General features: G+C 42.3%; 3 protein-coding genes across 9 annotated transcripts in view; 2 read left to right on the top strand and 1 right to left on the bottom strand.

Annotated features, from left to right (window-relative positions):
• LOC139378887 (protein inturned-like) overlaps nt 1–2,094 on the top strand; it is a 31,181-nt gene extending 29,087 nt beyond the window's left edge. The window contains exon 17 of the mRNA XM_071121475.1: nt 737–2,094. Coding sequence (XP_070977576.1) covers nt 737–848 — 112 coding nt within the window. The 3' untranslated portion in view covers nt 849–2,094. The remainder of the gene's footprint in view (nt 1–736) is intronic.
• Nucleotides 1,984–10,396, bottom strand: LOC139378886 (INO80 complex subunit B-like). 2 transcript variants are annotated; one of them, XM_071121473.1, is made up of 5 exons: nt 10,270–10,396; nt 9,523–9,709; nt 7,696–7,841; nt 5,097–5,266; nt 1,984–3,036 (listed from the first exon to the last, which is right to left on the bottom strand). In XM_071121473.1, exons 1-5 carry the CDS (start codon nt 10,310–10,312, stop codon nt 2,569–2,571), a joined length of 1,014 nt encoding a protein of 337 aa, XP_070977574.1. In that variant the 5' UTR covers nt 10,313–10,396; the 3' UTR covers nt 1,984–2,568. The 2 variants fall into 2 exon arrangements, with proteins under 2 accessions (XP_070977574.1, XP_070977575.1); XM_071121474.1 differs by having other exon boundaries at nt 7,708–7,841.
• On the top strand, nt 9,562–24,708 carry LOC139378885 (kynurenine/alpha-aminoadipate aminotransferase, mitochondrial-like). Of its 6 annotated transcripts, XM_071121468.1 has the most exons (15): nt 9,562–9,644; nt 10,322–10,401; nt 11,673–11,813; nt 11,976–12,144; nt 15,081–15,213; nt 15,471–15,545; nt 15,786–15,995; nt 17,828–17,893; nt 18,022–18,104; nt 19,101–19,197; nt 20,407–20,468; nt 20,647–20,711; nt 20,939–21,045; nt 22,539–22,640; nt 22,774–24,708. In XM_071121468.1, exons 3-15 carry the CDS (start codon nt 11,747–11,749, stop codon nt 22,813–22,815), a joined length of 1,278 nt encoding a protein of 425 aa, XP_070977569.1. In that variant the 5' UTR covers nt 9,562–9,644; nt 10,322–10,401; nt 11,673–11,746; the 3' UTR covers nt 22,816–24,708. The 6 variants fall into 6 exon arrangements, with proteins under 6 accessions (XP_070977569.1, XP_070977568.1, XP_070977572.1 ...); XM_071121467.1 differs by lacking the exon at nt 9,562–9,644 and having other exon boundaries at nt 10,224–10,401; XM_071121471.1 differs by lacking the exon at nt 9,562–9,644 and having other exon boundaries at nt 10,363–10,401; nt 11,742–11,813.
• Nucleotides 24,709–26,399: the final 1,691 nt, after the last annotated feature.

Genomic DNA, 26,399 nt, shown 5'->3' with positions numbered 1-26,399 from the left:
GTAGTGCACTATTTAGAACTCTGGATAAAAGTAGTGCGCTTATATGGGGATTAGGGTACGTCAGAGGACACCGTGTTTCAGTGTGAATCTCAAATGGCACACTATTCTCTATATAGTGCACTATTTAGTGCTCTGGTCAATGTACTAAGGAGAGTAGGTTGCCATTTGAGAGACAACCAAGTCAACTATGTCTGTGCTTGCCTTACATAGTGGGAGCGCCACTGTACATGATTGAGTGTCCTAAGAATGATATTTATCTTGCCTCTGTTGCTATATAGGGTCAGTGTTATGAATTCTATATTGTGTTTTCTTTTGGGGGGGGGGGGGGTTGAATGTAGGGTAGGGATGGTGGCTGTCCTTGTAGTAATGACTGATGGCACTTTGGGATGTCTCGACTGTTGCTTTTGGACGTGCTTCTGCGTTTCAGAGGTGTGTGTGTGTGCCCTCGGTGAGAGAGAGGTCTGTCTGGGTGGTAAAGTTAAGAAATGTGAAGTAAACCAGTTAACTTTGAGTGAGAGGCTGAGAATAGCAGACCAACATGTAACAGTTGGGCTCTGGCTTACAGTGAATTTCAGACATAGATATACTGGGCATAGAGATGTCCATTTATCAAGGTGCTGCTGCGGTATTGTCTACTCTCTGGACATCTAGTGCTTTTTGTTTTGATTTAGTTTTTTTTATACGTCCTGCCTATACTCCAGATTGAAACACACTGCCATTTCCCTCTGTGTTCCAGCCGGATGCTTCTCGAACCCGTCCCTCAGGAATTCTACGTGTGTTTCCATGACTCCGTGGCAGAGGTTCCCGTGGAGATGGCCTTCCGCCTGTCTTTCGGCCTGGCCTTGTGACGAGCCGTCTGCCAACAGTCTCTTATGAACTCTGGTAACACTACTACCTATCGGCAGACAGACAACCCCAGAGCACAACCCTGTTCATTAGGCACCAAACGGAAGAAAACAGACAGACGGGGGAGTACATAAACTCCAATAAGAAAATGCTTGTTCACGTTTTCTATCACAAAATATTTTGCTACGGTTTTCCCTAATGAACACAACCCTGGTCTTAAAGGTTTCACAGTTGACGTCAACGCCTGCTTGCAGTCGGTCAGAGATATTCTGGGATCTAAGACTCCCTCTTGTGCCTTGATCACCTGATGGCAGGTAACAGGAAACCTCACAGACCAAGGTTGTTCTCTGTTAGCCTTGGATCAGCTCCAGGACTGCATCCAGATAGAAATATGTTTTGTGGAACAAACATGAGGTAAAAGGAAGCGCGTCAGCTCTATTCATGGCATTTCTATCTGTAACATCCCACTACGCTTGCCTACTAAACAGGTTTTGGGGGCGGCAGGTAGCCTAGTGGTTAGAGCGTTGGGCCAGTAACCGAAAGGTTGCTGGATTGAATCCCTGAGCTGACAAGGTAAAAATCTGTCGTTCTGCCCCTGAACAAAGCAGTTAACCCACTGTTCCCCTGGTAGGCTGTCATTGTAAATAAGAATTTGTTCTTAACTGACTTGCCTAGTTAATTAAAAAATAAAAATATACCCTGGGTTTATCAGATGCTATGTTGTGTCCAAAATGGCTCCCTATGTAATGAATAGATTAACTAAAAACTGAGTAATAATACCTCAGAAAACATGCTGGATTTTATTTTTTTAAAGGGTAGATGTGAGTTTGCAGGGAAAGCGTTGTTCTGCTGTTCTGGCCATAGCAAGTCTCATTCTAGTTCCGTGGTTCTGACATTCCTGTTAGCTAAAGTGTGCCAGACCAAATAATATGGGAAAAGTCTAAACAGCATTCTTGGGACATACCAACTCTTACGTCACGCCATTGCGGGTGAAATGTAAAACGGTAAGGGTTAAGGTTCGGAACGTCCCAAGGATCCCAAACAGCACTGACCAAATAATATGACTGTTCTTGTCTGCTATCCTTTCCACATTGGCATGGCAACACAGCCTTAGGTAGAGTTCTATTCATGTGGCTGTTTTGGAGGAAGATAAGTGTTATATTTTATTTAAGATGTACAGTATTTTGTATGGAAATGTAATAATTTGTGATACAAATGCACATTTGTGACAATTAAAAGAAAAACATATTTTGGTTTCCTCTGGGTCATTTTCTCAATTTATCAAACATGTTACTGCTGTTATGCTTGCCAAAATTAATACGAAACCATTCATATATATTTATACAAATGAAAGTCCTTCATGATCATCAGGCAAACAGCGCTGTTATTTCTGTCCTGCTGTTACAAAAATAAGCTTGCCTTCTTAAAGTCTTATTCAATCTACATTATGTGGACTTCCACAAACTAAGGATCTAGAAATAAATGCTTGCTGTTTGATAGGGCCTGGTGTGGCTGTAGCCTACCTTATGTCATCCTAGTATCAGGACTAAATTGACTGACTGATGCATTGGTTGGAACTCTTTTGATAGTATACATCACACAAAGAGAGAAAAAAAAAGAAGCCTTTTCATAATCTCTCAAAATACAAAAAAATGACACATTGTCCATTTAGCCCAAGAGTCTAAACTGCCAGCAAGCCAAAACATTTGAAAACGGTCAAATTCAAGCAGCACTCTCCACAACAAGGACCAGATTCTTCTTGTAGCAGTCCAGACTACAGAGAGGGATCCCAGTCTTGGAGCACGAGTACCTCTTCAGATTACTGCACCCGTTTATCCCGCAGCCTACCGGTGCCAGGGGAGGGGGGCACAGGGAAGCAGGAGTCGGGGCAAGCACCCCTGTTGGGAACGAAATCCCCATTCCCTGGGCTGAGTCATAGTAGCGGACCATGGGACACTGGGCCTGCTTGGACTTACGCTCCCTCATACTCTTGATCTTGGCCTTGGAGGTCTTGGTGAGCCTCTCGATGGTCTGGTTCTTGTCCTCCTCTGCCTTCTTGGCCGCCTGCAGGCGCCTCTTGCAGGCACACTCCTCTCTCTTCTGCATCATCTCGGTTGTCATCTCCTTCTCCTTGTAGCCCATGGGCAGCTCCAGGAGAGGCTGGTTCTGTTGCTTGTGCAGGAGGGCTTTCTGTAAGGCAGACGCACACACAACCATTCAGGGTCAGTAGGATGTAGACCTAAAGCTTTACATAAATATTTCAAGGTTTTCTGTAATCTTTTAATCTTTAAAATTTTTAAAGGAAAACACCACACGAAAACTTTGGATATTTGTTTCATTAGTCCATTGTTGATATAGTCCCTAAATGTTTTGCATGTCAGCAATCAAGTCAAGATACAGTGCCTTGCGAAAGTATTCGGCCCCTTTGAACTTTGCGACCTTTTGCCACATTTCAGGCTTCAAACATAAAGATATAAAACTGTATTTTTTTGTGAAGAATCAACAACAAGTGGGACACAATCATGAAGTGGAACGACATTTATTGGATATTTCAAACTTTTTTAACAAATCAAAAACTGAAAAATTGGGCGTGCAAAATTATTCAGCCCCTTTACTTTCAGTGCAGCAAACTCTTTCCAGAAGTTCAGTGAGGATCTCTGAATGATCCAATGTTGACCTAAATGACTAATGATGATAAATACAATCCACCTGTGTGTAATCAAGTCTCCGTATAAATGCACCTGCACTGTGATAGGCTCAGAGGTCCGTTAAAAGCGCAGAGAGCATCATGAAGAACAAGGAACACACCAGGCAGGTCCGAGATACTGTTGTGAAGAAGTTTAAAGCCGGATTTGGATACAAAAAGATTTCCCAAGCTTTAAACATCCCAAGGAGCACTGTGCAAGCGATAATATTGAAATGGAAGGAGTATCAGACCACTGCAAATCTACCAAGACCTGGCCGTCCCTCTAAACTTTCAGCTCATACAAGGAGAGGACTGATCAGAGATGCAGCCAAGAGGCCCATGATCACTCTGGATGAACTGCAGAGATCTACAGCTGAGGTGGGAGACTCTGTCCATAGGACAACAATCAGTCGTATATTGCACAAATCTGGCCTTTATGGAAGAGTGGCAAGAAGAAAGCCATTTCTTAAAGATATCCATAAAAAGTGTTGTTTAAAGTTTGCTACAAGCCACCTGGGAGACACACCAAACATTTGGAAGAAGGTGCTCTGGTCAGATGAAACCAAATGGAACTTTTTGGCAACAATGCAAAATGTTATGTTTGGCGTAAAAGCAACACACCATCCCCACTGTCAAACATGGTGGTGGCAGCATCATGGTTTGGGCCTGCTTTTCTTCAGCAGGGACAGGGAAGATGGTTAAAATTGATGGGAAGATGGATGGAGCCAAATACAGGACCATTCTGGAAGAAAACCTGATGGAGTCTGCAAAAGACCTGAGACTGGGACGGAGATTTGTCTTCCAACAAGACAATGATCCAAAACATAAAGCAAAATCTACAATGGAATGGTTCAAAAATAAACATATCCAGGTGTTAGAATGGCCAAGTCAAAGTCCAGACCTGAATCCAATCGAGAATCTGTGGAAAGAACTGAAAACTGCTGTTCACAAATGCTCTCCATCCAACCTCACTGAGCTCGAGCTGTTTTGCAAGGAGGAATGGGAAAAAAATTCAGTCTCTCGATGTGCAAAACTGATAGAGACATACCCCAAGCGACTTACAGCTGTAATCGCAGCAAAAGGTGGCGCTACAAAATATTAACTTAAGGGGGCTGAATAATTTTGCACGCCCAATTTTTCAGTTTTGATTTGTTAAAAAAGTTTGAAATATCCAATAAATGTCGTTCCACTTCATGATTGTGTCCCACTTGTTGTTGATTCTTCACAAAAAATACAGTTTTATATCTTTATGTTTGAAGCCTGAAATGTGGCAAAAGGTCGCAAAGTTCAAGGGGGCCGAATACTTTCGCAAGGCACTGTACATAAATTTCAAAATACAGAAATATCTTAACGTGATTGCTGCCATGCAAAACATTTAGGGACTATATCAACAATGGACTAATGAAACAAATACCAAAATAATGTTTTTGGCTGGAATTTTCCCGTTTCTCAGATCATATTGTGACCTGGCAAAATTCCCTGAATCAAGCCACGTGGTCAAGTGAAAGTCATCCCTACTTTGATATGACAGACTGGTCTGGGGCCTGCTCTCTTGTTACATTACCTGTCTGGCTGTGAGCAGGGACTCATCGATCTCCTTCTTCAACTCTCCGTTGTCGTCCAGCTCTCCTTTCTCCAGGGCGTCCAGCCACTTTTCCTCCTCGTCCACCGGCTTACCCAGGGAGTCTGAGTCCATGTCTGGCAGAGGAGACGGATCCAGGTTACTGTCCTCATCTAGAGGCAGGGAACAGAGAGAAAACAAGTGCATGGTTATGATATTAAAAAGACGAGGCTATGATCCAAAATGGCACCCTATTCTGTATATAGTGCACTACCAGGGTCAAAAGTAGTGCACTATATAGGGATTAGCATGCCATTTCATTCAAACACTTGATGTTTGGCAAAGACAGAAACAGGCTCACTGAAATTACATTAAACATTTGCCTTGTGCAGTGAACTTATTTATTCAGTGCCTTCAGAGAGTATTCATACCCCTTGACTTATTCAACATTTTTTTGCGATATAGCCTAAATTCAAAATTGATTTGTTTCCCACCCATCTACACACAATACCCCATAATGACAAAGTGAAAACATGTTTTTTAGAAATGTATGCAAATAAATACAGATCAGAGGAAATTGGATGCACCTGAGCTCAATTTGGAGTGTCATAACAAAGGGGTGTGAATACATACACTACCGTTCAAAAGTTTGGGGTCACTAAGAAAAGCACATAATTGATCAGAAATACAGTATAGACATTGTTAATGTTGTAAATGACTATTGTAGCTGGAAATGGCAGATTTTTTATAGAAAAAAATCAGCAACCATCACTCCTGTGTTCCAATGGCACGTTGTGTTAGCTAATCCAAGTTTATCAGTTTAAAAGGCTAATTGATCATTAGAAACCCCTTTTGCAATTATGTTAGCAAAGCTGAAGACTGTTGTTCTAATTAAAGAAGCAATAAAACTGGCCTTCTTTAGACTAGTTGAGTATCTGGAGCTTAAGTATTTGTGGGTTCGATTACAGGCTCAAAATGGCCAGAAACAAATAACTTTCTTCTGAAACTAGTCAGTCTATTCTTGGTCTGAGAAATTAAGGCTATTCCATGCGAGAAACTGCCAAGAAATTGAAGATCTTGTACAATGCTGTGAACTACTCCATTCACAGAACAGAGCAAACTGGCTCTAACCAAAGTAGAAAGAGGAGTGGGAGGCCCCGGTGCACAACTGAGCAAGAGGACAAGTACATTAGAGTGTCTAGTTTGAGAAACAGACGCCTCATAAGTCCTCAACTGGTAGCTTCATTAAATACTACCCGCAAAAGACCCGTCTCAACGCCAACAGTGAAGAGGCGACTCCGGGATTCTGGTCTTCTAGGCAGAGTTCCTCTGTCCAGTGTCTATGTTCTTTTGCCCATCTTAATCTTTTATTGGCCAGTCTGAGATATTGCTTTTTCTTTGCAACTCTGCCTAAAAGGCCAGCATCCCAGAGTCGCCTCTTCACTGTTGACGTTGATACTGGTGTTTTGCGGGTACTATTTAATGAAGCTCCCAGTTGAGGACTTGTGAGGCGTCTATTTCTCAAACTAGGCATATATTTGGGGAAGGGTATTAAACCATTTCTAGAGTTGGAAGTTTCACAGTGGTCTCCGTCATTGTGAAATGTAAAAAAATTGGAGTCACCAAGACTTCCTAGAGCTGGCCGCCCGGCAAAACTGAGCAATCGGGGGAGAAGGGCCTTGGTCAGGGAGGTGACCAAGAACCCAATTGTCACTCTGACAGAGCTACACAGTTCCTCTGTGGATATGGGAGAACCTTCCAGAAGGACAACCGTCTCTGCAGCACTCCACTAAGCAGGCCTTTATGGTAGAGTGGCCAGACAGAAGCCACTCCTTAGTAAAAGGAACATGACAGCCGGCTTGGAGTTTGCCAAAAGGCAACTAAAAGACTCTCAGACCATGAGAAACAAGATTCTCTGGTCTGATGAAACCAAGATTGAACTCTTTGGCCTGAATGCCAAACATCACGTCTGGAGGAAACCTGGCACCATCTCTACGGTGAAGCATAGTGGTGGCAGCATCATGCTGTGGGGATGTTTTTCAGCGGCAGGGACTGGGAGACTAGTCAGGATCGAGGAAAAGCTGAACGGAGCAAAGTACAGAGATTCTTGATAAAAACCTGCCCCAGAGCACTCAGGACCTCCGACTGGGGCGAAGGTTCACTTTCCAACAGGACAACAACCCTAAGCACACAGCCAAGACATCGCAGGAGTGGCTTCAGGACAAGTCTCTGAACGTCCTTGAGTGGCCCAGCCAGAGCCCGGACTTGAACCCGATTGAACATCTCTGGAGAGACCTGAAAATAGCTGTGTAGCGACGCTCCCCGTCCAACCTGACAGAGCATGAGAGGATCTGCAGAGAAGAATGGGAGAAACTCCTCAAATATAGGTGTGCCAAGCTTGTAGCGTTATACCCAAGAAGACTCGAGGCTGTAATCACTGCCAAAGCTTCTGAGTTAAGGGTCTGAATACTTACGCAAATGTAATTTCAGTTTATACAGAATGCACTGTATATGGAGTGTATATATAGTAAATAAATCACATTAAGCACATCATTACTTCTATATTGAACATGAGTGGATATGATGAGTGTAAGAGACAGACCTTTGCACTCACCAAGCCAGGCCCGGTACTGCTCAAGTGGAACACCCTCAGAAGGTTTATCATCATCAGAGTCGTCATCGTCGTCCACGATCATCAGAGGACACTGGGAATGGGCTACACCAGGGACCACAGTGAACGTTGGCACACTGGTTCATGAGAAAAGAAGGAGAGAGAGAACAACAAACCATACGTTTAAAGGGACCCCCCCCCAGATGAAGTTGCTGCCACTATTTTGACGTAATTTCCTGTCATACAGAATAAATGTACGTTTAGGTTTCACCTCCGAAGAATGGCGGTACTGTACTGTACATAGTCACGAATTGGGAATTTCCATGTGGAGTTGATATATATACATCAACAATTAGGACACTGACAACTGTCAGTGTAGCTAGCTATCTTGCTAACCTAATCTAGCTAGCTAATGTTGTTGCTGTTTAAATTTTGTTTTAACTCCACCGTATTCAAAAGATTAGCCAGCTGGATTTAGGGAAAACTTCACCACAGATGGAAACCACTGGCCTATTTGTATTTATTATGGATCCCCATTAGATGCTGCCAATCTCTATTGTTATCTCCAAAATTTTGGCATCTTCCCTTTATTGCAGCTGCGAAACTCCCATAGAAAAATGGAGGATATTGCCCTGTGTAGGGTGCCATCTTTCAGGTTGGTACGTTAAACAGGTGTCTTAACTCTCTGTGGTCACTAAAAATCGTGGCACTTATCGTAAGAGTAGTGGTGTTAACCCCAGTATCCTGGATAAATTCCCAATTTGGCCCTCGTACCATCACGGCCACATAATCATCCCCAGCTTCCAATTGGCTCATTCATCCCCCCCGCTTCTTCCATGTAACTATTCCCCAGGTTGTTGCTGTAAATGAGAATGTGTTCTCAGTCAACTTACCTGATAAAAAAATAAGGGTCAAATAAAAAAATAAAAAAATGTTAGAGAAAGACGAAACTCTGGTAATATGGATAACTATTGAAAGATTGAATATCAACAATTATTATTATAATTTTTTTGTTACATTGTAATGGACACGGTGCAACTTTTGGTAGGCTGCTGGCAGGCTTTGGATGCGGTACAGCACACCAAGTCAGCCTGTGCTCATGGTTCTCACAAGGAAGTGAAATGATAGGCTACAATGACTTTGCTCACGCATGCCGCAAATGACAAGTAAACTATAAGTCCCTTGAATTTCTTTCGCGGGTGCCTTTTCATGATCTGGATAGACACTTGTGGTTTCTAGCTAACGCAGTGGAGCGTGTGACGAAGATACACTTCAGTGGTCAAAGTCATTCATCTTGCGGCAACGGGGTTTGCAAAATGCTATCATATAACGCAATTATACCATTTATAAAATTGTCAGGTTTTTAAATCCAGACTAACAAAACATTTAAAATGGACTAATTATCCAATGGATTATGTTACTTTTCTGCTAAAATGTAAAAAGTGGTGGTGAAAAAAACAAACGTACATGGCTATGGTTGTTTGCTCCATGGCTAAAGAGACAAGGCTGATTTCAGTCATGAAGAGGAAGAACTTTGCAGCTGTTTCTGATTAATAAACAATGCCATGCTAATGGGTGGTATCATTCAAATAAAACCCAGCCCTGAAATAAAACGTAGGCTGAAAATAATTTGTATGTCATATCAAAGGAAAAGACAACGCATTCATGCGGATTTGCACGAAGTGGGCAATTCGGATTTGTCACTTCGAGTCCAAATATACTTTTAACTAAAACAATTACTTATTGACTTAAATTGTTGTGCAAAAAAAAAAAAAAAGAGTCTCAAGTGAGACTATTAAAATGGCAGCGAGGTCTCACCTTTTTGTCCCAAGCGTTTGGCCTCCCAGTTTGATCTTGAGTCTGAGCTGTGTGGGGGGCTTGAACACAATCCCGGAATCTGACTCCAGGGCCTCGGAGTAGGAGCTGTGCCCGTTGTCGCGGTGATGCTTCTTCTTGTGTTTTTTGTGTTTCCTCCTATGCAGGCTTTGTAAGCCCACGTGGCCTCCTGTAGTACAGGTGATGGACAGGTGTAGTACAGACAACAAAGAGATGTAGACAAGATATATAAACAAAGTCAGGCCTATTTGGTAGTGTATAGTGTTGTTATGGGCTCAGTTGGTAGCGCTTGGTTCCCGCAATTTATTTATTTAACTAGGCAAGTGAGTTAAGAACTAATTCTTATTTAGAATCACGGCCTACCGGAGTACAGTGGGTTAACTGCCTTGTTTAAGGCCAGAACGACAGATTTAGACCTTGTCAGCTCGGGGATTCGATCCAGCAACCTTTCAGTTACTGGCCCAACGCTCTAACTAGGCTACCTGCCGTCCCAACCTGCATGCATGGCTGACTGTTAGCCGCTTTGGATAAAAGTGTCTGCTAAATGACATGTATTATCATTATCATTATGTTGCCATGTATGTCTCAGAAGAATGGCTAACGTCAGTGGCTTCTGGACACTTCTTAATGTTATATGTCTGGTAGTCAATATGATGGTGTAAAATGTTCCAATTCAAAACCATGCTTGAGACATGGGCGCATAACATCAACAGTAAACAAACAACTCACCTAAAATAAACCTTGGGTGGATCATGTCTTTCCTTTTCCCCATTGAAACCAGAAAACAGGTTCTGCCAGTCTACATCCTAGCAAGTTGGCCTTGCTCGATCTACGGAAGAGTCGTCAGCAACTGTTCGCTAGGTAAACCAAATGTTTACTGTAACTATCTAGCTACTCAATGCGATCACGGGACGACCAAACCTACTCAAGAGTTGTCATGTGCTTTGATAGCGTGATAAGTAGCAAATAGTCTACTTTGATGAAGCATTTGCAAGCCCAACGTGTTGTCGCTTGACAAAATACAACTGACTAAAGTTAGCTAACTTAGCTGGCTAGCGTTAGCTGTAATAATTAACTAGAGTTAGTTGGCTGCCTTTTAGATAAATGAACGCTAGTTGCTCAAGAATCAAGGTAAGGATGAAGCTGCTTTCCCTCAACGCATTTCCCCGTTGTTTGTATAAACATGACAGTAATGCAGTCATTTGAAAATACACAAGACAATGAAATCAAAACTAACAGCTAGCTAGGTAGTTACGCTAGCAGCAACGTAGACTTTTCCTTGCAGCTTCGAATACGAATGAACGAATGAATGTGAATTCGGATACGCTGCTGTCATGAAAGTACTCGACTGTTCCACTGATTCGATTAATTCCTAAATTGTCTAAGATAGTTTGTTACGATTTTATTATTGGGGACATGAGGGCAATTATACATGTTTATAATTATGTAGTTAGTTGATTTACACAATTACTGTACAGTAATCTCAAAATTAGACTATTTTGACACCTGGGTAATGTAGTCCACACACCGGTCACTTGTGTGGACTATTGCTAGTGGAAAAATACATTATCCAGCGGCGGCCACTACGATTAAGCACAATATTATTCAAGGTCAGTTATGAAACAAACGTGGTTGTAAATATTACTCGGTTGTTGATCTTCTGAAGTTTATTCCTGTGTTAAGATTTTGGTGCAATGAATTTCAGTCTAACTCCGTGCATATGTTGCTACTTGTTCCTATATTTGTTCCGCCTTTAGTGCACGATAATCCACTTCAGTGCTGCCATACGGCAAAAGCAAAACAACATAGTAGCTAGCCCAAAGGTTTTGCAGAGGGCGCCATTATTCCTGACGTCTTTAAATCAAACGACGTATGGAATAATAGCGTCCTCTGGTGGACCTTGGGGCTGCATAGTAAGTGCCAACGATATCACACTCAAACTTACCATTGTGTAATGAATGTATCCCATCATTATATCATGATAAAACAAGTAAATTGACATTATTTCCATGCCATGTTTTGTAACTTGACCCAACAATCAACATTGCATTAGTATTTAGTAGTCAAGTGAACACAAGTGAATCCATGTGTCATCATCATGCACTGTCACATTGTATATCTATATTCCCCAGGAGGTGCGGTTGACACACCACAGGCAAGCTTGCTCTGTCAGTGCTGATTGTTAGCAGGTGATTTTACAGGAGCCATGAACTACGCTCGGTTTTTGACAGCTGTCAGTGCAGCTCGGAAGCCCTCACCTATCCGAATATTAAGTAAGTCGTCATGGTTGTAGAGCTCTTTTCCGTATTTCTATATTCTGTGTTTTGCCATGTAGACTTTCTCTTTTGTATTTTTTTTCTTTGTCAGTTTTCAGATATTTTTTATTTCATTGGTACCTTTGTATCCTATCTGTCTCGCCCCCCTCCATCCCAAAGCTGACATCCAGCAAAGGTCACCCCCATCCATGATCTCCTTGGCCGCAGGGGCTCCCAACCCCAACACCTTCCCCTTCCATTCCTGCTCCTTCCAGGTGAAGAACGGGGATATGATCACCTTCGACGAGACCATGATGAAGAGGGCTCTGCAGTACTCTGCCTCCAGCGGGTGAGTCAGTGACAGAGAAGATATTGGGTCTGCCCAAAATGGCACCCTATTTTGTATATACAGTGCATTCTGGAAAGTTCAAGACCCCTTGACCTTTTCCACATTTTGTTACATTACAGCCTTATTCTAAAATGGATTAAATCGTTTTTCCCCTTCATCAATCTACAAACAATACCCCATAACGATAAAGCAAAAACAGTTTTGACATTTTTGCAAATGTACTAAAAATAAAAACGGAAATATCACATTTACATAAGTATTTAGACCCTTTACTCAGTACTTTGTTGAAGCACCTTTGGCAGTGATTACAGCCTCGAGTCTTCTTGGGTATGACATTACTAGCTTGACACACCTGTATTTGGGGAGTTTCTCCCATTCATCTCTGCAGATCCTCTCTGTCAGGTTGAATGAGGAGCATTGCTGCACAGCTATTTTCAGGTCTCCAGAGATGTTCGATCAGGTTCAATTCCGGGCTCTGGCTGGGCCACTCAAGGATGTTCAGAGACTTGTCCCGAAGCCACTCCTTCCCTGTCTTAGCTGTGTGCTTAGTCTTTGTTCTGTTGGAAGGTGAACCTTCGCCCCAGGCTGAGGTCCTGAGCGCTCTGGAGCAAGATTTCATCAAGGATTTCTCTGTACTTTGCTCCGTTCATCTCCCTCGATCTTTACTAGTCTCCCAGTCCCTGCAGCTGAAAAACATCCCCACAGCATGATGCTGCCACCACCATTCTTCACCGTAGGGATGGTGCCAGGTTTCCTTCAGACGTGACGCTTGCCATTCAAGCCAAAGAGTTCAATCTTTGTTTCATCAGACCAGAGAATCTTGTTTCTCATGGTTTGAGAGTCTTTAGGTGCCTTATGGCAAACTCCAAACCGGCCTTTTACTGAGGAGTGGCTTCCGTCTGGCCACTCTACTATAAACGCGTGATTGGTAGAGTGCTGCAGAGATGGTTGTCCTTCTGGAAGGTTCTCCCATCTCCACAGATGAACTCTGGAGCTCTGTCAAAGTGACCATCGGGTTTTTGGTCACCTCCCTGACTAAGGCCCTTCTTCCCCGTTTGGTCGGCCGGCCGGCCAGCTCTAGGAAGAGTCTTGGTGGTGCCAAACTTCTTCCATTTAAGAATGATGGAGGCCAAGATCTCTGCCTCGACACAATCCTGTTTTGGAGCTCTAAGGATAATTCCTTTGACCCCATGGCTTGGTTTTTTCTCTGACTGTGGGACTTTATATAGACTGGTGTGCACCTTTCCAAATCATGTCCAATCAATTGAATGTACCACAGGTGGACTCCACTCAAGTTGTAGAAACAGCTCAATGATGATCAATGGAAACAGGATGCATCTGAGGGTCTGAATACTTATGTAAATAAGGTAGCTTTTTAAATTTATTTTAAAAAAATTAGCAAAAATGTCTAAAACCCTGTTTTATTGATTAATGAAGAAACCATTTTTTAAAAATTCATTTTAAAATAATGCTGTAACAACAAAATTTGGAAAAAGTCAAGGGGTCTGAATACTTTCCGAATGCACTGTACATGCACTGAGTGTACAAAACCTTAGGAACACCTTCCTAATATTGAGTTGATCCCCCTTTTGCCCTCGGAATAGCTTTAATTCTTCAGGGCATGGACTCTACAAGGTGTTGAAAGTGTTCCACAGCGATGCTGGCCCATATTGACTCCAATGCTTCCCACAGTTGTGTCAAGTTGGCTGGGTGTCCTTTGGATGATGGACCATTCTTGATACACACGGGAAACTGTTGCGCGTGAAAAACACAGCAGCATTGCACACTCAAACCAGTGCGCCTGGCAGCTACTACCATACACTGTTCAAAGGCACTTAACTATTTTGTCTTGCCCATTTATCCTCTGAATGGCGTACATACACAACCCGTGGCTCAAGGCTTACAAATCCTTCTTTAACCTGTCTCCTCCCCTTCATCTGCACTGATTTGAAGTCGATTTAACAAGTGACATCAGTAAGGGATCATAGACAGACCAGGTGAAAGCTATGTCATGGAAAGATGTTTTGTACACTCCGTGTAGTGCACTACTTTTATAGGGAATCGGTGCTATCTTGGACACACTCGTTGTGTATTGTTAAGTAGCATCTCTTAGCCCACAGAAATCTTTCAAAAGTCTGCGGAAGCTTCTTCAGAGCGCAATAGGAAAGAGTCAACAAGGACATAGCCTTTGAAAGCGCTCCAACACCAATGGAGTAATGTACATGACTAGCTCTACGCACGGCCAGGAGTTTAGCCTGTAGAATCCTGCGGACATGAATTGTTTGAAACAAGTTTTATTACGCGTTTGAACTGGTCAACGCTGTTCCTTGAAACGGTTAGGACAGCATCACGCCTATGCTAGTTAATGGCGGTGGCAGAAGGTTATCTCTTAACAGCTTCTTATCTACCTTTACAACAGTCTAAATAGTAAATAGTGACTCATATTGGTCGGTAGAGCTCTCAACCTGTGTGCGTGCGTGTGCTCTCAACCGCTGCTTTGCTTTGCTTTCCACAGCGTTGGTTTAATCACTTCTGATAAGAGTGAACAGGACGATAAAGCCAAGGCTGCTTCCTAAAAAGCACCCTATCACGCACACTAGAATTAACGTTTCCCTGGATGTCAAAACCGAACATTTTATTACGACATACCCTGGCTGCTATTCGAGTTTTATTATTAATGGTTAGCTCTATTTCTTGCTTAAAAAATAAAATTTTCCAAGTTAATACGATGAGGTTAAGGTGAGATAACGTAGGGTTAAGATAAGGTAACTTGTCACTGCAGGTTATTCATGATGAGGTGAATCTGAATTTACACCGAAGTCAATATGTTCACTTAGTCTCACATGGACATCAGTTTGAAAGTTCAACTAAAGTTAGGATTCGACCTCTATGAATGGTACGTTTTTTAAATTTAGGCCTCTGTCTACCACATATAGAATCCCGGAGCTGTTGACTTGGATGAAGGCCCTTCAGAAGTACCTTCACAACCCTCCTACAGCCAACTACAGCGCTGAGAAGGGCCAGATGGACATGTGTGTTACTACAGGCAGCCAAGAGGGTCTCTGCAAGGTATTACATTTCCATTTTAGTCATATAGCAGACGCTTATCAAGAACGACTTACTGTTGGTGCATTCATCTTAAAATAGCTCGCTCCGACAAGCGCATATCACAGTCGCAGTAAGTAAAAGGTACCTTAATAAAGCAGAAAAGAAAAGTGCTAGGAAGGTAAGTTAGGTGTGACTGCCACTAATGATCCGGCGATCCCATGAGCCTGTCCTATTCTTGCCCTCCCCTCTACTACTTTTCTCTGTGTTTTTTTTGGCAGGTGTTTGAAATGCTTGTAAATCCCGGAGATAACGTTCTCCTGGACGCGCCCACGTATTCTGGAACTCTCGCTGCAGTAAGAACCTCTACTCACAACCACAGATACACACACATAATCACTTTCTCTCTCTGTCGCGCACTCACTCACTCACTCACTCAGACAAGCGTTATTAGCACGAATGGCAAGGCCACTGTTGATAAATCAAAATGTGACGGATAATGATATCAACAACAACAACATAATGTTAATAATAATAGTTATAAAAACTCACTCTCATTTACTCTCACACACACGCACTGTGTTTTCCGTCCCAAGCTCCAGCCATTGGGATGTAACCTGATCAATGTGCCCAGTGATCAGCACGGTATGATCCCGGATGGGCTGAAGGAGGTGCTGTCCCGCTGGGACCCGGCAGATGTCCACAAGCCACACAGCACCGTACCCAGGGTCCTCTACACAATCCCCAATGGAGGAAACCCCACCGGGGCCTCCATGATCACCCAGAGGAAGAGGGATGTCTATGAGGTACGGTAGAGTCTGCAGACCCATAGGCCCTATTCAAATTGTTCAGAAATGCATCCTTCCTTCCTACTTTCCTTGAAGTAGTCTCAGATCTGAATTAGTTGAATCGGTAAAGTAACAGGTTGTTAACCTTGCTTTCACCTCTCCAAATTATTTTAGATCAGTGCTTACCTCATGGAAACCTCAAGGAAGTATTCAAACAGATCCCCATTAGCTACCGCACATGCAGCAGCTACTCTTCCTGGGGTCCGCATAAAACGTACAAATACATGACAAAGTACAGAACAGATATAGACAATAACAACATAATATATTACATTCAAAATTATATTACATTCAAAATAAACATAGGAGTTATATATTGGAAAGACACCAAGAGATGACAACAACAATACTATGTACACATTATTCATATCTACAATACATCTTCATATTCCTATGTACAGTTCAATTAGATCTTTAGAAAGAGGAGAGGCATTCTGATCTGAGCGGCATGTTAAATCTGTTTTTTTTTTATTGGTTACCGTGAAGAAACCCACAGTGGTATGGCTGGTGGGGTATGTATGTCTGTTTGAAGTGTATGAAAATAGATTAGACAAGTGGTTAGGCATTTTCAACAGACAAATGTTTTTTAAAAAGACTAGAAGAGAGTAGTCCATTTCTCCTCAGCCAGGAAAGACTATGATGCATGTTGTTGATGCCAGTTCTGTGTGTGCAGTTAAGGGCAAGGCGTGCTGCTTGGTTTTGAGCCAGTTCCATCTTAGCTAGGTGTGTCTTTTCTGCACCTGAACACATTACTGGACAGGCATCAAGATGGGACAAGATCAGAGCCTGAACAACTAGTATAGTTGATCTTTTTGTCAAAAACGCATAACATGTTTATATAACAGACATGCCTCTCCCCATCTTCACAACAACTTTGTCAATGTGACTTGACCATGATAACTGACCATCCAATGTTGCTCCTAGGAGTTCAGCTTCTTCAACTTGTTCAATGGTCACACCCTTTATGCACAACTCCAGTTGAGGTTAAGGTCTAAGAGAATGCTTTGAACCAAATACAATGCTTTTGGTTTTAGATGTATTTAAGAACAGTTGATTGTTTTTTACCCATTCTGACACTGACTGTTACTCCTTGCTGAGAGACTGAGTGAGCTCACTGGCTGTAGGTGCTGATGTGTTTAATGTGCAATCATCAGCATAAATAGTCATTTTAGCTTCTTGTAAGACAAGTGGCAAATCATATGTAAAAATAGAGAAGAGTAACGGCCCAAGGCAACTGCCCTGAGGGATACCGCACTGTACATATCTGATGTTAGAGATGCTTCTATTGAAAAATATTATCTTGAGTTCTATTGGATAGAAAGGGAAGGGAAGGAAAGGGAGGCAACCAATTTGAATAGAATACAGACTGCAGAGTACAAAGCCATAGTGTATATTGCAGCCACAATGACACATAGTGTCTATAGCCTGAACCATAGTGTCTATAGCCTTGTCCCAGATTTGTTTGTGCTGTGCTGTCTCTGAGTTAGCAAGACAGCACAAACAGATCTGGACCAGGCCAACTGACATTCGGGAAGGAAATTGGGAGGGACCCAATCTGAATCCATTGTTCTAGTTCTTATTAATGATTTCCTTAACATTCTTTTTCAAATAGGGCCAGAGTTTGACATGGTCCTGGTCAGGTCACTGATTCATGGATATGGGAGCGAAGGGAAAGGGAGGGTTTCTTTCTGAAATTATTGTGCTAGTTCAATTCAGGCCTCTGTAAAATATTGATTTCCCTAAAGGTCTACTTCACAGAATGAATCAAGATTTTGTTGTCGTTTTGACAGCTTGCCAGGCAGTATGACCTCCTTATTATTGAGGACGACCCCTATTACTTCCTACAGTTTGACAAGGTAAAACTAGTTTAATTGTTTAATGTATTATGACTTTGTATGTTTTATTGGGACACATTGCACTGGCATCACCCCTACTGTATATAATAGAACAGGCTGCTCAAGCTTCTTTCTCTAACTCTCTGCAGCCTTGGGCTCCCACGTTTCTCTCCATGGACGTTGACGGGAGAATCATCAGGACAGACTCCTTCTCAAAGATCCTGTCGTCAGGGTGAGGCAGACTGTCAGATCACCAAGGCAACTATGTGGGTTTTAAGGTCAGAGGTCAGGGAGGAAGAAGGAAGTACAGTCACTGTATTAATTTACCTTTTTATTTATGCAGGTTTGTCTAATTGAGAACCTTCTCTTTGCCAAGAGAGACCTGTTCAGTAGCCTAGGGTGGTCTAGCAGTCTAAGCCGCTGTCTCTGGAGCACATGTACGATGTACCACTGCCAGCATGGGTTCGAATCCGGCCCACTACTCTTTCAGCAGTCTCTGACCTACCTTTCACCTCTCTATCTCTATATCCAATAAACATACAAAGACTTTAAAAAATATAGTTACAAAAAAAGACCTGTTCAGTTTGTTGTTACACTATTACTAGCTAATTTAGTGTGATTTTGTAGCCTGTCTCTCTATGTGGTTGTCAGAACTTGTTTACTAAGAGACTGTCAGAAGCTGTGTACTCAGTGGGTTATTGAGTCCTTGTTTTTCCAGTTCATGTGGACAATTGAATTACCTTGTGCTATTCCCAGTAGGTATTACACACACACAGTGTTGTACAGCCAACCTTGTGGGGACACACAATTCAGTCCCTTTCAAAATCCTATTTTCCCAAACCCCTAACCCTAACGCATACTCTTACCCTAACCTTAACCCAAAAACCTAACCTTAACCCTGAAACTAATTCTAGCTCCTAACTCTAAACCCTAATGTAATTCTAACCTTAACTCTAAACCCCCTAGAAATAGCATTTGACCTTGTGGGGAGTAACAAAAAGTCCCCAGTTAGTCAAATGTTTGTTTGTTTACTATTCTTGTGGGGACCTCTGGTACACACACACACACACACACACACGATGCAGCACTGCTGTGTCTAGAAAGACAGAGGACACACTGCTCGTTGTTGTTGTTGTGATGTTCCTTCACCAGTGAAACGGCCCCTGTCTGCCTTTCCCGTGTGTGTGTGTGTGTCTCTGCAGGTATGACCCTCTGTCTATCTTTGCAGGCTGAGGATAGGCTTTGTGACTGGGCCCAAGCCGCTGGTGGACAGAGTGGTACTACATATCCAGGCTTCTACAATGCATACCAGCACCTTCCCACAGGTTAATTAACCTCTACTTCTAACCCCATCACCCCCTTCAAAATTGCATCACCTTCCCCTTTAAAAGTAGACCTAGTAGTAAACTACCCCACCATTTTCTTTGAAGCACATGTAAATAAGTAATATAGCATGCATGTCTTATTAAACTGCTGTACCATCCCCTTTAAAATGAATGGTACGTAGTAATAAATATGTTCAGGCATATTTACTTTCATGTGATTTTTGGTTGCATTTTCTACTTTGCTTCCTAGTCTCTATAGTCATTGTTTAAATCCCATATGAGGCTTCTTTCCTGTGACTGTAATCACAGCAAAACATGAAACTGCGTTTTCAGTAGTGCACGAAGTAGCAACACGTTCTCCCAACAGAAAACGAAAAAAGATTCCAAGGTAAAACAAGGTGGTTAACATTTCAGGTAGTCCCTCCACGTTTTGGCCTGCCTTCTTTCCATTTGGTTGCTTGTGAATACGACCTTGATTATTATTTGTATTTTTTTTTAAAGTTAATTTGCCGGAAGAGACAGTTGGCAGCATTTTTAATGTGAGTAGTTACCATAGCAACAACAAGACAAATGCAGCCATCGAGAGAGAGATTACTATATTGTGTTCTATTTAATTCTGTGAATGTACTGTACCATTCTCAGTATAGATTAGTGGCATAATTGTATGTGTTCTCCCATAGAGATGAGAGTAGACAGAGAGCGTTAGTGGTTTAATCCGTGTCATCACAGAGGTTAATGAAAAAATCCACTCAAAAACAATATTTTGGTATTTTTTTCATTAGTCCATGGTTGATGCAGTCCCAACATAGTTTTTTTGCATGTCAGCAGGCAAGTTTTCAAGATAATTGGACTTTCAAGAAGCAAAGTGTCACCGGCCACATCAACATGATGCTGGATTTTTCCTTTTAATGCAACACTAATTCACTTTTCTTGAGGTGGCAGAACGAGACAGTCACGCCCACTCGCTGCCTGCTCTTTGTTGACGAATATCATGTTATCGTAACATCTGTGGGTTATTTCCACGCATACGGAAGGAAGTTAGGATTAGGTATATATAACATATGGAATGTTCTAGACAATATGGAATTCAGAAAGAGTTAACTTCCATTTGCAACACAATGCACTGGAACATGCAACAGATGCAGTGTTGACTACTCCACCTTCTTTCCATTTCTCCTTCTCTCCTTCTCTCAATCTCTCCCTCTCCAGCTCATGGTGTCCCAGCTGCTGCATGGCTGGGGTCAAGAAGGCTTCCTCAACCACGTAGATGGGTAGGTCAAAGGTCGTACCACTGGCAGCTGTATAAACAACACGCATATATGGTGTCAATATAGCTAGAGATATGAGTTGTTTGTGTTATGTGTTGTGCAATTATTATTTTTGGGTGGGGGGGGGGGTGTATTGATTACAATATGAGCAGGTCAGCACTCTACAGTATATCTCTTTCAGAGTGATTGAGTTTTACAGAACACAGAGAGATGCCATGCTCTCCTCTGCAGACAAGTGGCTCAAAGGTTTGTGTTTCACTCACATTCGCATGGTTGTGTCTGTTGAAGCCTAACATAAAAAAAAACACTCATGAAGCCAGCACCTCACACAGTGCTAGTGCCTTGTTAAAATCACAAAGCATCAGAAGTAGTGCTTTGCCAAAGGGGTAATAAGAAAGAAAATCCCTGCTCCTGCACCAAACAATACCTAGACCTAACCCTTCTGTTTCCCTCTTCTGTGTGTGTGTGTGTAGATGTGGCAGAGTGGCACACCCCAGCTGCAGGCATGTTCCTGTGGATCAAGGTGAAGGGCGTCGCAGACACCCAGAAGCTGATCATGGAGAAGGCTATGGAGAAGGAGGTAGGTACACAAACACACACACAGTCTAAACTCTACCCTACAGGCCCACCTGATCTCTGGGCTCCACCACAGCTCACACATACACTGACTAAACTAATACAACCTGTTTGACTGAATGAGATTATGTTTGGTGTTTTTAAAATAGTCCACCTACATTGAAGTCCTGTTTCTCTGGGAGGTTCCTGTCATTTTATAATATCTCTATATTTTCGATACTTCAAAGAAGAAGTTTACTTTATTTGAACCAAACCTCTATTTTCGATGTCAATGGTATGTTATAGAAGGGCCCAGACACTTTTTTTGTGTGTTTTATCTGCAGTTGTAGGGGCACAGGACAAACATGAACAAAGGCTCCAAAAACACTCAAATACCTCCTTTTCGAAACCGCGATGCTCTCAGTATAGTGATGCAGGTCTTTTAGATGTTGTACACGTGAAATTGTGTCATTCCGAACTTTATTCGCAATGTTATATTCCATTTGAGGCGTTTCCTCTATCCAGCAGTGCTGCATCTCCATGTAGAGCACACGGAAAAGTATTGTGGGCAACATCGAGAAGTATCACTCGAGTCGCACAACGTGGAATACAACGTTGCGGATGAAGTTCGGCTCGACACAGTTTCGTGTGTACAACAGCGAAGGATCTGCATACTGAGAGCATCGGTGTGGTTTTGGAGCTTTTGCTCAGGTTTTTCTGTGCCCCTACAACTGCAGAACAAGCATAAGGAAGTATATTACTGGTGTGGTAAGTTTCTCGAAAGCGAGTGAGATCCACCAAAAAAGTGTTTATTGGCACTTCTATACCATGCCATTTACAATGAAAATAGAGATTTGGTTCAAATTAAGTGAACTTCTCCTTTAACAACAATTCGGCTACAGGTAACCCTACTGTTTTGTTGTCTGGCGTTAATGTCCTACTCGTGTATGCAGGATGAGCAGCAAGAGATTTTCACTCAGGGCCCGGGCTAGTGCTTGTCAGAAATAGTATGTGAAGCTGCCATTATCCAAGAAGGCAAATGGATTTAAAATCCCACAGTTTCCCCCGCCCACATAAGAACACTCCAAATCCACGCTGATTGGTTTGCTTCTATGTGGAAAGAACAGGAAACACAATCGGGGCTTTTTAAAATCTAACATTTGGGTATTTTCTTCACACTGCACCAAACAATTGAAGCCAATTGCAGTAGATTATAGAAGGCTGGTTATGTACATAGTGGGTCTGGGAAATGGTAAAAGTAATAGCTAATTTAATATCAGCAAACAGAATCTACTGTACAAGCAGCAGTTTTATGATACATAATTCAGAGCTTCAAGATGTGTGTGTGTGTGTGTGTGTGTGTGTGAGAGAGAGGGAGTGAGCAAATTAACTATGACAGAAGCTCATAGGGTCTACAGCCACCAACCGCAGCAGTACAGTTTTGTCCCCTTTTGTCTTAGTGTCCATATTTGGTTGTAGGTGCTGGTTGGTTAAACATTTTCTGTTGTCCTGCTGTAGGTGCTGCTTGTCCCTGGAGGTGTGTTCATGATCAACAGCTCAGACCCATGTCCTTATGTCAGAGCGGCCTTCTCCCTCTCCACACCAGAACAGATCGACGAGGTAAAGAAACACACACACATGCAAATGCAGCCACACACACACACACACACACACACACACACACACACACACACAAACACACTTGAAGGCAATAAATGAGTAATAAATGTACCTTCTCTTTCTTTCTCCACAGGCTTTCAAGAGGCTCTCTGCACTCATCAAGGAATCTTTGTGAGGAGCACATCCGATACGAACTGGACGACAAACTATTTTCATTGGCAGAGATCTTTTTTTTTATTTTTACAAATTCACTAGCTTTTATTAGTCGCATGTACGGGATACACCGCCCGGCGAAATGCTTATTTGCAGGGTCCTTCGCGACAATGCAACAACAATAAGAAATAATAAAATATAAAGAATACGAACATTAATGGCTCAGTAGAATAGAAGAAACATTTTAGCATAAGTTTAATACAGGAAGGCACAATTTATAGTCTATAGTATTTACCAATCATAAGACTTTGGTTTGTATGTATATGTGTGTGTGTGTGCGCTCTGATACCGCCTTCCTCCGGCACCGCTTTGAGTAGATGCCCTGGATGGGTGGGAGCACAGTGCCAGTGATGTACTGGGCCGTCTTCACCACCTGCTGGAGGGCCTTGCGGTTGTGGACAGAGCAATTCCCGTACCAGGCCGTGATGCAACCAGTCAGGGCGCTCTCAATGGTGCAGCGATAGTATTTGGAGAGGACCCAGGTCTCATGCAGAATTTCTTCAGCCGCCTTTGGAAGTAGCGACGCTGTTGCTTCCTCTTGACAAATTTACTTCAGACAAGATACGCATGTTGCCTTGGAGATGACTGTGAATGTAATCACCGTTTTGCAGTCCTTGGTCTAGCTTGGTAGCTAACACTGTGTCCACACTATTTACAACTCTACAACTAAATCGGCATTACTTGAGCCGAGCATTTCTGATCACCAAAACGTTCATAGTTTTTAACTGAAATGTTAGACAGTATGTACGCTGAACAAAAATATAAATGCAACATGCAACAAATTCAAAGATTTGAGTGAGTTACAATTCATATAAGGAAATCAGTCGATTTAATTAAATTCATTAGGCCCTAATCTATGGATTTCACATGACTGGGAATTGTCCCACTCCTCTTCAATGGCAGTGCAAAGTTTCTGCATACTGGCGGGAACTGAAACACACTGTCGTACATATCGATCCAGAGCATCCCAAACATGCTCAATGGGTGGGTGACATGTCTGGTTAGTATGCAGTCCATGGAAGAACTGGGACATTTTCAGCTTCTAGGAATTGTGTACAGATCCTTGCGTCATGGGGCAGTGAATTATCATAAAACGTGAGGTGATGGCGGCGAATGTACGGCATGACAATGGGCCTCAGGATCTTGTTACGATATATCTGTGCATTCAAATTGCCATCGATAAAATGCAATTGTGTTCATTGTCCGTAGCTTATGCCTGCCCATACCATAACCCCACCGCCACCATGGGGCACTCTGTTCACAACGTTGACATCAGCAAACCGCTCACCCACACAACGCCATACACGTGGTCTGCAGTTGTGAGGCCGGTTGAACGCACTGCCAAATTCTCTAAAAAGACGTTGAAGGCGGCTTATGGCAGATAAATTAACATTCAATTCTCTAGCAACAGCTCTGGTTGACATTTCCGCAGTCAGCATGCCAATTGCACGCTCCCTCAACTTGAAACATCTGTAGAATTGTGTTGGGTCACAAAACTGCACATTTTAAGGTGCACCTGTGTAATGATCATGCTGTTTAATCAGCTTCTTGATATGCAACACCTGTCAGGTAGATGGATTATCTTGATAAAAGACAAATGCTCCCTAACGGGGATATAAACACATTCGTGCACAAAATTTGAGAAAAATAAGCTTTTTGTGCGAATGGAACATTTCTGGGATCTTTTATTTCAGCTCATGAAACATGGTACCAACACTTTACATGTTACGTTTATATTTTTGTTCAGTATACATTTGTAAAGATTAGAGAAAATGTAACAGTTGATTGATCCATGCACTGTTATATTGTCATGATTTTGGTGAGGGAAAGTAAATTAAAAGATTTTCTTACAGTGTGTGTGTGTGCTCGCGTGTTACCATTTTCTACCACCAGGGCGTTACAACGGTTAGGACTGTTGTTTGTTGGGATTCCTTTTAAAATTGTGACTTCACGTGACTTAGAACGTTTTCACTGCTCCAGCATGTAGCGGCTTTACGAGCTGTGGAGGCCAGACACACGGAGTGTTTGTGTACAGTTTTAAACCCCCTGTCTCACTCCTGCTTCGAACTGAACTTCCAGTTCCTTGAAACTCTGCTGTGTTGTGTTCTGGATATCTATTGGGTCAATGACACACTTTCCTCAATATCAACACTTGCCAATGTGAGATAGCTATTATTATTGATGAATGGGATCAAAGGATTGAGTCTTTTAATAGCCTGTGTCCATTTCAGAGTTTGATTTGTGCTTTTAAAGCAGTGACAATGTCGGTCAATAATCCACTCCGGAAGGCAAAATTGACAAACTTGGGTTAAGCAAAACAGTTTTTTTTCTCTTCTCCTGAGCTTTATGCATTCTTTTGACCACAACAGTATGGCTGTTTGTCTGTCTGTTTGTTGGTGTGGGGAGGGAGTGGAGTAGTTACTAATTGTCTTGATTTAATGTTTGTAAACTAGTTATTTTCTGATTAATACTCATCTCATCAGTCATTTTTATATATAAAGTGAAGTCAAAGGATTCAATAGAACCACAAAATTAAGTGCCCTGGCATTTGGGGCTCTTCATGAGTCTTAAGTGCTGTAGTTCTGTCTGTCAGATCGAACAATGCAGTGGTTGATGATGGCAAACGGCCTGGATCTGAGACAGAGTGAGACACTGGCCTCTGTTAAGGGCTTGAAGAACTGTAGTCTAAGACTCAATAGAAAGGGCAGACAAAGCAGAACGTCCTAAAAGTAGTCTATACAGCCCAGTGCATGAATGGACTTCATTCATGTAAAATAGTTTTTTGGAACAATTTTGGAACAGTTTTTTGGAACAATAAGTGATGTTTTCATTAATTGCAAATATATATATATATTTTGGGGGGGTGGATTAAATATGGCCTACATTTCTATCTACATCTAATTCCACTGATGACACAGTCATGATTACCATTCACGTAGGATACTGTACTGTACTATTCTAGTTAATCCAATCATGTTTCTTTGGGCATGTGGATCCATTTTAATACGATCACATAAAGTTGTTGCGTGGCCAATGACTGACCTAGTTTTTTCTTGCTGCCTGTTGGTAATTTGACTCGGGTAGGGATTCTAGGCAGGCCGAATGCTGCAGCGACCCGAATGTTGTGTCACGCGGCCAGCTGAGCAAGAGAGAACCGAAGAGCGATGAGGACGTCGAAGACATAGCGGAATGCAGCAAAGGCCGAAAGACACACGGTGATCTCTCCTTCTTTACGATTAAACGCCTGTAAGCTAAATGAAATTGTAAGTATGCTATCAGATGTTATTGGAAAACGTTATTCGGCAAGATAAGGTTATTGCGAGTGAACTAACGAGCGAGCTATGATTGGTTACATTAGTGGACTAATCTTAGTTTTTTGTCTCTCTGTTAGCCAACCTTACATGGAGCTAACTATATTATGTGAGCTACTTCACCGTTTATATAGTGCCGTCTATAAATGATATCAGATAAGCTAGCTAGTTTTACAACCCGTTAGCGTTAGTTTTATAGCTAAACCCCGCGATTTTGCCTCCAGTTACGTTAGCT

This window comes from Oncorhynchus clarkii, chromosome 21 (assembly GCF_045791955.1).
Source record: "Oncorhynchus clarkii lewisi isolate Uvic-CL-2024 chromosome 21, UVic_Ocla_1.0, whole genome shotgun sequence".
Classification (NCBI taxonomy): Eukaryota; Metazoa; Chordata; class Actinopteri; order Salmoniformes; family Salmonidae; genus Oncorhynchus; species Oncorhynchus clarkii.
The sequence above is the reverse complement of the archived record's forward strand: the minus strand, read 5'-3'. Positions and strand labels throughout refer to the sequence as shown.

What these genes read in the sequence shown, in the direction of transcription:
- LOC139378886 (XM_071121473.1), bottom strand. Translation starts at nt 10,312, where the DNA reads ATGGGGAAAAGGAAAGACATGATCCACCCAAGGTTTATTTTAG. An exon ending in CTGGCTTGGTGAGTGCAAAG is followed by an intron (nt 5,267 to 7,695) that starts GTCTGTCTCTTA and finishes CCCTGCCTCTAG; the next exon opens with ATGAGGACAGTAACCTGGAT. An exon ending in CCCTGCTCACAGCCAGACAG is followed by an intron (nt 3,037 to 5,096) that starts GTAATGTAACAA and finishes TCTGCCTTACAG; the next exon opens with AAAGCCCTCCTGCACAAGCA.
- LOC139378885 (XM_071121468.1), top strand. Translation starts at nt 11,747, where the DNA reads ATGAACTACGCTCGGTTTTTGACAGCTGTCAGTGCAGCTCGGAAGCCC. An exon ending in ATTCTGGAACTCTCGCTGCA is followed by an intron (nt 15,546 to 15,785) that starts GTAAGAACCTCT and finishes TTCCGTCCCAAG; the next exon opens with CTCCAGCCATTGGGATGTAA. An exon ending in ACTTCCTACAGTTTGACAAG is followed by an intron (nt 17,894 to 18,021) that starts GTAAAACTAGTT and finishes AACTCTCTGCAG; the next exon opens with CCTTGGGCTCCCACGTTTCT.